This window comes from Alligator sinensis, unplaced genomic scaffold, assembly GCF_000455745.1.
Source record: "Alligator sinensis unplaced genomic scaffold, ASM45574v1 scaffold919_1, whole genome shotgun sequence".
Classification (NCBI taxonomy): Eukaryota; Metazoa; Chordata; order Crocodylia; family Alligatoridae; genus Alligator; species Alligator sinensis.
This window is the reverse complement of record NW_005842191.1, coordinates 1,905,843-1,917,657: the sequence shown is the minus strand read 5'-3', so window position 1 is coordinate 1,917,657 and position 11,815 is coordinate 1,905,843. Positions and strand designations below refer to the sequence as shown.

The following is an 11,815-nucleotide window of genomic DNA, read 5'->3' as shown; positions in this document are numbered from 1 at the left end:
GGAGTGTCCTTAACATTGTTTTATAGATGGGCAAGTGGCTGTAGGTGGCATAACTTGCTCTGTGTTGCCGCACCGTCAGCAACACTATGGTGTCTCACACCAGGTGAGGACTTGTCACTGGGGGTTGCACAGGTAGTGTGTGGTAAGGCCAGGAGAAGTAGACACAGGGCCCCCATCTTGGACTTTTTTTTTCTGGCATCCAGACCCATTGTGTGGCATTCAGACAACTTGACCCATTTGTCCTTTTGGCCGTAGAAATGTACGACCCGACAAAGCGCATCAAGTGTGTCCGTGACCTGGTGTGTTCCCTCCCGCTCCCGAACCATGACACCATGAAGGCTCTCTTCCGGCATCTCAGCAGGTAAGTCCCAGCCACATCTGGCATCCCAACCTTGTAAACTGCATGGACCTGCCTGCTTCCCGGATTGCCTCCTGAGAAGCACCACTCCTGCATCTGTGTATCATGGTCCAGTTCTGCCTGGCCTTTCATCATGCAGAATCTATGACACTACCTTTTACCTTGGCCCTCCTTAGCCCTATTTAAGCTGAATTCATGAGTGGATCTAGGATTTTTTAAAAGGGAGGTACAGGTGATGTGGTACCTCATCACACTTAACATGACATGTCCTTTTCCCATTAAAGAGAATCTAATAGACTAGGGGCCTAGTACTATGTTATTCAGTTTTAAGATCAAAGCAAAAACCAATAAAACTGTTGGAATGTGCACTAATTTACTAGATGAAGTTTAAAAAAAACAAACAAATCCACAACAAACTAAGCAAAAAATAGTCAAAAGATTTTGTCGTTAGTCCTGTAGGCATTATAGTTAAACATATATCTCTTATTCAGACTTGTAAAATCTAGCCTTCTTGAGTGCCTTGACAGAGCTCCAATACTTTGCTGTCAGTCATTCTACACCTGAGTTAATATTATTACACTTAAATTAAGGTTTTTAGCTAGAGCTTAAAATAGTCTGGAGGGCTATGAAATAGCCATTCCTGGTAATGTCTCTCTTTTAATGCAGCAAAATTGCAGAAGAAAGGATCATTTGAATAGTGGAACATCAGGAGCATTAAAAAGGGGAAGAGGGTCATTAATAGGGACCTACCTAAATTGCAGCAGAAGTTTGCAGTGCAGCAGCACCTTTTATCTTGCTCTTTTCTCCCCAGCTGAGTGGCCAAGAGGCAATTAATGCCATGGTGTCCGCACCTCAGCCACTCATCAGTGGGAGTGGGGAGTGAAGGAGTGTGTGGCGAAAAGAGCAAGTTTGCACTGTGAACTTCTGCCATGGTTTAGGTAGGTAACTAGTCATTAACACCTGTGGAATAGAGAGATATTAGCAGGAATCAGAGAGATGATAATGATCCATGTAGTCAGTTGATCTGGCCAGGCTGCCTGAATAGAAATACCAGTGCCCCTCCCAGATGGCTAGTTTTAAAATTCAGGTGGAGCAGCAATTGCATCCTCCCCCCTCAGCCCCACTAAGGGCCACCCCAACTGTATTTCTCCCAGTCAGCAACAGCATCTCTTGCCAGGGCCCTGGACCATTGGCTGGCTGCAGGAAGGGAGAGGAAGAGGCTGGTATGCTGATAGCTATAGGATCATGAGCCAAATTTGGCAGAACTATAGGGCCAGATCTGTAGGGACATGTTGCAATCTGAAGCAGCCAATGTAGAAACATAACTTTGAAAAGGGAGAAGAAAACAGGCTCCTCTGAATCTTCTCTGGCTGCTCCCTTTGCAAGGGTCTTTCTTACGTCTGAATCTTCTCTGGCTGCTCCCTTTGCAAGGGGCTTTCTTACATTTGTGTTTGAGCTGAGAGCCCTGTGGGATCTGCACTCCCACCCACCTGGATGTTGGTCTCCCATTGCCTGGTATTCACTTGAAGCTGTTTATAGATGTTTTTCCCTGAAGAAAAATTCAACCAAAAAAACCCTTTTCTTTGTCAATGTTTCATAGAACGATGCTTCCCCCCCAAACAAAACCCTTGAATATCACAAAAAAACCAAACAAACCCGCCCCCCACCCCCAACAAACCAAACAAAAACAAAAATCCTTCAGCCATAAACAGAAATATCTCACTTTGGAAATGTTGCAACATGGAAGCTGTATCCAGGGGGCCTCCACACTTTGGTTCTCTTCTACGGGCCTGGCTTCCTGACTGAGCAGCATCCCATGTGAAGACAAAGGTTATCAGCACACCATAGACTCCCAAGGCATGTGGAAGACTGACCATTCATCACCCTAGGCGATGCTGTCTAGTTAGGGTGCCCAACCTCTCGAAGAGAATGGGGATTTGAGGCAGCTGAACTTCCATGAAGCACCATGACAGATAGTGGTTTATGACTTTAAATATTTTGTATTTTAAGTTACTTATTAATTTATTTTTGAAAAGTCAATGTTCAGTGGAAAGCAGGCACTTTAATTAAAGTTAATTTTAATGGGCGGTAGGGGAGGGAACCTTGCTCTTTTTTTATTGGTATTTTCTTTTTACCAGTCCTATTGCTGGCTTCCTGCATGAGCTTCTGCGCTCAACCCTAACCCACTACCCCTGCCATGATGTGGCAGCTTCTTCCTTGCTGTAGAATCAGAGTTGAAAGGGACCTCGGGCCCCAAGCCACTGCACGGGCTAGTCTAAACCCTCCTAGAGGCATGCTTCCCTGGCCTCTTTTTACAAACCTCTGATGAAGGAGATTCTGTGTACAGCAGCTTTTTCCACTGTCCTCTTTTTCTGACAGTAAAAGGAAGTTTGGGGGGTTTTCTGCATTTTTTTTTTTTTTTCCCTCTTTTGGGGGGAGGTGGGGAGGGCAGGGGGTTCTGCTGTTTCCTCAGATAACTGCAGCAAAACAGATTTAGATTAAGCCACTTTCTGGACTCCAATCAGCTGTGGTTTCAGTCTCTTCCCCATTCCTATCAGAAATGTAGAGATGAGAGATACAGCAAAAGATTGCCCCAGCTCCCAGAGAAGTGCCCCAGCTGGATCAGTTATTGTGTGCTTTTCTTGCCCTCTCTAGAGTGATTGATCACAAGGAGGAGAATCGGATGTCTGTGCAAGGCATTGCTATTGTCTTTGGACCCACGCTTCTGAGACCAGAGAATGAGGAGGGAAACATGGCAATGCACATGGTCTTTCAGAACCAGATTGTGGAGTACATCTTAAATCAGTACAGCTACATCTTTCCTGACAGCTAAGCCTGGCAGCCAGCTGGAGCCAGCAGTGACACGAAGGAGCAGAGCCTCAGGGCAGACCAGAGGAGACCCATTAATGTAACATTAGTCTTGGGACAAGTCAGAGACAATGGTGGCAACAGTTGATTATCCTAATAAATGGGCAGTGCTGGATTACAAATGCCTGGGTGACCTGCCTGAGTCATACAGCCCCATGGGCCAAAGGAGCGGACAAAACTGGAACTGGATCAGCTTCTTCCTGCACAAGTGCTTGTTCTCCAAATGCTTCCCTTGGTGCCAATTCCTGGCTGAGTGATGAGCTGTCAGTAAAGAGTCTAGAGGGAACAAATGCCACTATCCTCAGACCAGTCCCATTCTGGGAAAGGCAGGGAGAGGGGAGACTCCTCCAGGGTGCTGAAACAGTTTGGGCCACTCCCAGGTGCAAACACCATACAGCAGGTACCAGAGAACTAGTGAAGTGGGCAAAGCCCTTCCCCAACCTTAGCAGGTAACAGGAATGTTATACACATTGCACTGCAGCAGTAGGAGCATGGCTGGATGTCTGACAGCCCTGGACAGGACTATTGAGTTATCCAGACAGTCATACCTCATGGTACCCAAGCCCTTCTCAGTCATCCATAAAGAGATCCTCATGACTCCACCTAAGGCAGGGAGATATCAGCAACTCATGGACTTAAGGCAGATTTTTCCAAAGAGCTCATCTAGCAGCTCCAGGTGAAAACCAGAGAAAACCCTCAGCTTGTGAAAGCTGCTGAGCAGCTTAAAACCAGCCAGGAGTGTCTTGTTCAAAGCCACATAGTGAGTGAGCTTCAGAGCTGGGGACTCAACCTAGGATTCAGTGCCACTTCCAGCCCTCCTATGGGCTGTGTCAGGTGGGCAGGAATGACTCTTGTTGCCCCAGGCAGCTCTGAGCCACCATGTCCAGGTTCCTCTTCATGCTGTTAAGTCAGAGGGAGTGCTTGATTCAAGGCCCAGCTATTGTCTCAAGGCCTTGTGCTCATCTGGAGCATTTGGATGACTTCTGCAAGATTTTAAATGGCCCATGCTCACAGGAAGGCCTTGGGACGTGGTTTTCATACTCCTAGTCTCTCCTCAACACAAATGCCCCTGGGATTGGCAGAAAAGTACCAGATTAGGGGGTGGGGGGGGATCACCCATGACAGCAGCACTTTTCCCAAGGCTGCCAACACTCAAACGTTCCCAACAGGTAAACCTCTGAGCTGGGTAGGGTTCAGGTGGACATAAGGTTACTGTTGAGGGGAAAGGCAGAAGTGTCTCTTGGGTGCCTTTCTGCAGCATGCCTGACCTCTGCTCCCCCCGCTCCCATGCACACCCCTCACTTCCTCAGGATCACAAGGGAGTTTCTAAATTTTCTATAAATCAGCTTCTAAATTTTTTTTTTACCTAATTTTGTGTACTTTAATCTCTTGTGATCCAATTTCCAAGGATGCCAAATCTTTAGTTGGTGAGAATGCTTGTATGGTCCACAAGCCTGTTTTTTTTATGGAGAAAATACTGTCACACACAAAAGAATTCAAGCAACTGTCAGAGCACAAGAGCTCCAAGGAGCCAAGGGTGGGAAGAGAAACTGAGGGTACATTTTCAACATCACACAGCAAATTGGTGGCTGAGGCACAAGTAAAAGTCTGTCTTCCTGAAAGGCCACATGGCTTAGGAGCCCCAGACTTGTACAACGTGGAGCACGATGGTTCAAGCATGGGACAAAGAGGTGGTCCCTGCCTGGAGCCAGGATGGAGGCACACCTGTTGCTGGAGGACGGAGGATGCCAGTCTTTGTGCCTGTGGCTGGAACACCGGCTGCAGTTGCAGGTCTGCTGTAAATAGTTATCGTAATAAAGAGCCAGTTTAATTTCAGAAATGTGGAGTCCTCTCATTGTTCCCTAGCTCACAGTATGAGAAACATTAGGTGTTTGTGGTGCTAAACTGGAAGATGGGAGACCCTGAAGTCCTGGGTCTGGAGTTAGTCCTTGTTTTGCCTGTTGTAGTCTTGGACAAGTTGTTTCACCTTTCTCTGCCCAATGTGTGCTTTAGATGCCTCTCTGGATCCCCATGGCCTTTTCAATTTATGAATCACCCCACAGGCTTTGCCTGACTGGATTAGATTCAAGATTCATGTTGTGCTCAATTCTGCCTCCAGTAGTCAATCTGCTAGTTTTCAAAAATGTCTGAACTTGCACTTGAAGGGAATATTGATTCCCCTTTGCTTGATCTGAATGTTGCCACATTTTACTCGTCTTATTTGACTGTTCCAACCTTGTCCTTTGACTTCAACATCATTTCCCCCCTCCCTAGGTTTTTACCCCCAAAGTATATTAATGAAGAGTGATCACATCCCTGTTCACCCTCCACCTTGTCAAGCTGAATAAGCCTGGCTCTTCTAGTCCCCTCTTGTAAGACTGACTCTTCCCTCCCTTGATCATCTTAGCAGCCCCTTTCTGCAGCTGGACCAGTTCAAGTTCTGCCTGGTGTCTTACTAGATGTCTTGAACTGCACATGCTATTCCATGCAAAGTCTCACCAGGTACTGGTAAATAGGCTATTCCCCTGTCTCTGCTGGTGGCTCCTAGTCATTTTGGGATTAGCTAATATGTCAAATTTTCTCCCCAGTTGTTTTCAAATCCTGAGTTCGCAGTAGACATCTGTGCTATCAGTCTTTAAGCAAAGCAGCTGAACTAGGGTGAGCATCTGGGTGGCCCAGTGTCTGGATACTATGTTGAGAATAGGTGACCTAGTTCCAGCCCCACTTCTCTCACTGCTCGTCTGAACGACCGTGGGTATAGTCATTTGCCTTTTTGTGAAACCAGGGCCGATGATGAAGGGCTTTGACCTTGATAAGGGGAAGGCCTGAAAGTGGTTCTTAACAAAGCTCACAGATCCTGTGCAAGGGGAGAAGCCCAGTGCCGTCATGGTCCTGACTAGCTCACATTGTGAGCCCACTACTATGAGACTTGGGCTCTCCAGCAGAACTGAGGAGTCCTTTTAGTTTCATGTTTGAGTTCTGACATCTCTGTGAACTTTTTAAATTGCGGTTTTCATTAAAAAGAATGGTTTACAGCAGGGGTGTCAAACTCGCCCCTTGGGAAGGATCTGGAGCACAGGGCTCCTTGTGGGCTGGATCTGGATCCACCTCCAGCAATGGGGCAAGTGGTGGTAGCATGGAGGTGAATGCAGTCATCACCCCACCCCACCCAAATTAATCCCTAATGGGGGCACTGTACCCTGGATTATGGTGGCTGGTTCCACACTGCTTGCCCTGTGCCTGACCTCCCAACCCCTCCATGAGCCTGCAGACCAGATGCTTGATATTCCCCAATCTAAGGGTTTTGGAATGACAAGCATACTCATAAAAATGTGTGGTTCACTTGGCCCCATGATAAAATGTTATCAAAAAGAATGAGAGAGACAGAGAGAGATTGCAATATTTTCAAAGCCTTTCTTGGGAGGCGGGGAGGAAAATAAATTCCATACTAAAAAAAAAGGAAAATAACTTGAAAACTGATGATTAAAAAGTGATGCTTTTCACAAAACTGTCATGGTGTGAAAGCAACCCCCCCCCTTTTTTTTTTTTTCATTAAAATTCTTGTGTCCCATTCTCTGCTCATCTCAGCAGAGGCTGGGACCAAATGCCCTGGTCAGCTCCATGCAATGAACACAGCAAGGTTCCTGTTGGTAAAACAGCTGGTCAAAAGTAAGTAGCAAGGTCTGAGCAGGGTGTGGGGGGCACCCAGCACATAGGAGCATGGTCTTACCAGGCATCAGGGGCAACCTGGGGCCAAGTGTCAGGATGCAATTTGCAAGAATAGCCTTTCTTCCTTCTCTGTCAGAGCAGGCCCCTTTCTTCAGTATGTCAATCACCTTCCATGGGCAGCGTTGCAGAGGGTTGCATCCTTTGCAGACAAAACTGGTGCGTACCACCAAAACACTGCCTACAGAGAGTCTGGCAGTACCCTGTGCTGTGCTTTGTCCCCATCCGTTTGCCACAGGCTGCTCCTGTTGTGAGTGCTTTCCACTCATTGTGCATGGGTGTTTGCAATAACAAAAGTGTGTGTGTTGAGGGGGGAAACGAGGCCCTGAGATGGGCTGGTGTGGAACGAGCTAATCCAGAACAAGGGTTCTCGTTAGATTCGAGGTTGGCAAGATTTTTGGGCAGAGTGCCAAAAACACCCGCAACCTCAACTTTTAAGATGTTGGTATGCTGGGGCAGATAGTGGAGGAGCTGCAAGCAGCCCACTCCTTGTGGCAGCGTAGCCCTGGCCCCTTCCCCACCATCCTCCCCAAGGCGTGTGTGCCAAGCAAAATGCCTTCATGTGCCACACTGGCACCTGTGCTGGGGGTTGCCTGCCCCTGCATTAGATGGATGCAGGCAGAGAGGGGAGAGACCTTTTGGGGAATTTACTCTGAACTCCTGCCTACGCAAGCTGGGAAACATCCTGCAGCAACTCCTGCAGCAGCCCAGAACTGCTGGTGAAACAAGAACAAGACCCTCTGAGGTCTTTCTGGGGTGGGGTGGGGAAGGGAGTAGGTCCTAACCAGCAGTAGGACCCTATGCCGCACAGCAGGGCTTCTCTGCCCTCTCACTAGCTGCAGCAATGGGCAGAAAGGCAAGTTGTGCTTGAGGAAGTACCCTGCAGCCTTGGGAAAGGCTGCTTTATTGGAAGCCTGTGCCAGGCGGCTGACAACCTGTTTACAGAGGTAGTTAGCTGCCTTAGTCTGAAGTCAGGCAGAGTATAAAGTGGCAGGGGGAGGTTAGGATATAAGAGGTAGGAAAGCAGGAGGAAGAGGGGGAAGGGGAGATAGGTGGGACTAGATGTTTGGCATCCCATTGTACCACCTGGTGGCAAGAATGAGACCAGGCTCTATATTTGCTGTGAGCTGCCTCCACAATTATCCTGTGCTCTGGCCCTCCAGGTGGGGGAGCCCTGGAGCCCAGCTAAAGTGAGCTCTGAAGCACAGGCCTTGGCCCAGGCTGTGCAAAGCTGAGTGAGCAGGTGTTGCACTGCGCTAACCTTTTACCCTCCCTGGATTGAAAGCAGAGTGTGATTCAGTTCAACTCCTTTGAAGGAGGTAAGGTTGCAAAGGTGAAGAGGGCAAAGACCAACTGTGGGAAGAGGGAGGGTCTTCATTTAGAAACAGGGGGCAAGGGACTGAAATTCATAAGTTTGGCAGGCAGGCCTGATGGCTGTTCACCAAAATATTAATGGAGACCCAGAAAGCATCCTTCTGAACAAAAAAGGGAAGCAGGAAGGCAGCAATCTCTTTGGTTTCTAGTGTTGCAGAGGGCAGTTGGCAAACAGCGCTCTGTCTCAGTAGTCAGAGTTGCTTCTAAGCTTGGGCTTTGCATAATTACTGGACCTGGTGACTTGGGATCTGGCTGTGGTTTGTTCGTATTACTTGTGTGGAATAAGGAGCTGAAGACCGAATGCCAACCAGAGGGCATGCTAGGTACTCCTCTTCGCAGCTGAGTAGGTCTCTGCACACTTCACAACTCCCATTATTGAGCAACACCCCATACCCACAAATGGCTGGGGAGAGACCTTTTCTGTTATAACCTCCAGCCTCCTTTGCCAAGTGACTCCCTCATCAAGTGACAAAAGTCACCGGCTGACACACTGCTTGGTTACTACCCTGCTGGAGTTCAGCCTAGGAAAACTAATTGGCCTGGAGCAATAGCCATCCTTATCCAAGTGGGTTTCTTTGTGCATAGAGTGCCATCAAGTTTTGACAGTCCTCCATGCGTAGCCCCAAGTCGCTGGCCCTGGGAACCTTCAGGCCAACGCAAAGGTAAGAAAACACCAGAGAAGGGAGTTTCACATGACACGGCTCTTTGGAAATAGTGGCCATCTTCCTTCCAAACCTAATGGGAATACTGAGAGATTTTCTTTTGACTATTGGCACCTGTCTGCCAGTGAGATAGGGACCATCATTACCGAGGGTGCACACCTCTTCATGTTCACTGGGCATTGTGAATCATGGTTGTAAGTTATGGACCATGGCAGCCATTAGTATTAAAGGAAATAATGATGGGGAAAGTGGGGAAATTGATCATAACTGCTTAACTACAATTCAGTTTGTTATTCTAAGGCATGTTTGTCACAAGCATTAAATGAATTTTAACTGCATGGAAATGTAAAAGGATTCAAACTAGCCTTTATTTTTATTTTTTTGGTACAAGTAGGTGAGAAAACAGGTAAGAAACTGAAGAAAATATGCACAAGTCCCATGTTTAATTATTTCTAACACACAGACTAGTTAACAGATAATCCCCAGAAATGCAATCTTAGTCCATGGATTGGGGAACATGTGCTGCATTCTCCATACAAAACAGGTACTACTGCACCTTCATTATCATGATTAATGATTTGGACTAGGGGATTGGACAGCTAGGTGGCAAAATTGGTGGGTGACATGAAATGATTCTGGTTGTACAGACAGTATGTAAATCCCATGCTATCAATCTGGGAGGGCTGTGTAATATTTGCAATACACATCTGACAAAATGCTGGACGCTACAGAGTTGGTAATTCCCTAGTCAAGTGAGTTTCTCATTATCTTTTTCTAATCCCTCCCCCCACATAACATGCTCCGGTATGTTCAGTTCCTGCTCCAAAGTTCCTATCTTCGTCATAAGCTTTGCTAAGGATACTCTGGGTAATCCTGGTTGTTCTACCTCATGAAGGAAAGAGAAGAGATGTAGAGACAAGTGAAAAGCAAGGTGAGGAGCAAAGCTTCCATGTGATAAGAGACAGCAAAGATCAAAACTGTTTTACCTTAGAGAGCAGCAAAGGGATAAAGGGATGCAAACCCATTGTTAGAATATCAGTACAGAATAGCTACCTTGGGAGTATCCAGTCAAGCTTCCTCAAAGAACAATGACAGCAAATGGCAGCTAAGGCAAAGAAAATCTTTTTTTCCCCCTGATGCCTAGCTGCAGCAGCTCATTGCCACATTATGGCCAGTCGTGAGTTCATCATTCCTCATTGTTCCCAGCCCAGTGAATCTTCAGTTCTTTGCTCAGCTTCAACAAGAAGGGGGGGTGGTGCCCCTGTCTCTGAAGAGCCAGTGTACTGGTTAGGCAGACAAGGTCCTTTGGGTGAATCTGATCTCTTTTATTAGGCCAAGAGCACACACCAGCTGCAGAGGCTTCCTCAGCCTGACAAGGGGTTTTTAAACCTGAAAGCTTGCTAAACATTTTTTTCCAACTATTTAAGTTGGTCTAATAAAAGAGATCAGATTCACCCAAAGGACCGTGTCTGCCTATGTCCTTAGACCAACACGGCTACAACCTACACCTCAGTATACTGGCTAGGGCACTCTTCTGGGGTATGATTAACCTCCTCAGGCTGAGGAGGACCTAGAGCCCAGGCCTCCCTCTTTCTGAAAGAGTGATCCTGCTACTCATCTAGTATATATAAAGTGGGTCATGGCACCACCTCCTCTAGCCCCATTTCAAAAAGAAAATGGCTTTTTCACCATCCTGCCCATATGTGTTGCGTCTGCTATGAACTAGTGTACTAGACTGGGCCCCACGGAGGACTTAGCCAGTGTTGTTGGCTAGCGGTGGGATGCCAGTCAGGCTTAGGCAGAACAAAGTGCTAAACTGCTTAGATGAGGGCAGCTCTGGGCACGCACAGAGCTCCCTGGGGAGCTTTAAGATCGAACACAGAGGCATCTAGCGAGTTAAAGCGAACCCAGGCTGAGGTGGCAGCTGAGAAGGGTGTGGCTTGGTTTGTAATGGATTTAAGCAATTTAATTCCACCTCATTCTGTATTAGGCCTCTAAACCCTTACTAAGATCCAGCTCAAAGCATTTCAAAAGGAACGGAAACCTTCGTTGTTCATAGTAAGCCAACCTCTAACTATCTGCTATCTGGAGGAAACTTCATTTAGGTGCTGGCCAGTGTTGAAGAGGAGCTTCTGCAAGGTTAGAGAGAGTCCTGATCTTCTTCAGGGTGGTGTTTCCATGATCTCATTTCCTGGAGCAAATGCAAGCACTGAGACTTGGGCCTGGAGTCTGCTGCTGAGAGAAACAGTATACGAGGCAGGAAGTGGTCCATAGGGAGTGAGGATGGATATGACTTTGGTTTCCCCCAGGGACCTGTACCGTCTTATCGGGAGCAACAATGCAGTCCTTCCCCAGGGCTGCATCACCCGGAGTATTACAGTGGGCTTTAAGTCAAATGCTGGGTTCAACAACCTTTGCAGTGCATCTAGAGCAGGGGTGGGCAAAATGCAGCCTGGAGGCCGGGTACGGCCTGCCAGGCCATTCTACCCGGCCCGCAGGGCCCCCGCAAAATTAAGAAAGATAATATTTATCTGCTCCTGGGTGCCTGTCATGCAGCCCTCGATGGCTTGCCAAAACTCAGTAAGCGGCCCTCCACCCAAAATAATTGCCCGCCCCCTGATCTAGAGGAGCCCAAGCTCTTGGGAGCCCTGTTCATGTCACTATCAGTGATAGCCAGTGAGTTGTACCTTGCTGTCATCCACTGAATACCACTATTAGTATTAGCTGGTCCCTAGACAAGGTTTAAAGTTAGTGTGTATAAGCAACGGAGGTGGGCAAATTGCTTGTTTTTTCTGGGCCTCACTTTTCCATCTGTAAAATAGGGGTA

At 47.4% G+C, this 11,815-nt stretch overlaps 1 protein-coding gene across 1 annotated transcript in view; it reads left to right on the top strand.

Annotated features, from left to right (window-relative positions):
* The window catches only part of LOC102369999 (rho GTPase-activating protein 27), a 62,200-nt gene extending 57,153 nt beyond the window's left edge, over positions 1-5,047 (top strand). The window contains exons 14-15 of the mRNA XM_025207339.1: positions 256-361; positions 3,014-5,047. Of these exons, the coding sequence (XP_025063124.1) occupies positions 256-361; positions 3,014-3,191 (284 nt within the window). The 3' untranslated portion in view covers positions 3,192-5,047. The remainder of the gene's footprint in view (positions 1-255; positions 362-3,013) is intronic.
* Positions 5,048-11,815: the final 6,768 nt, after the last annotated feature.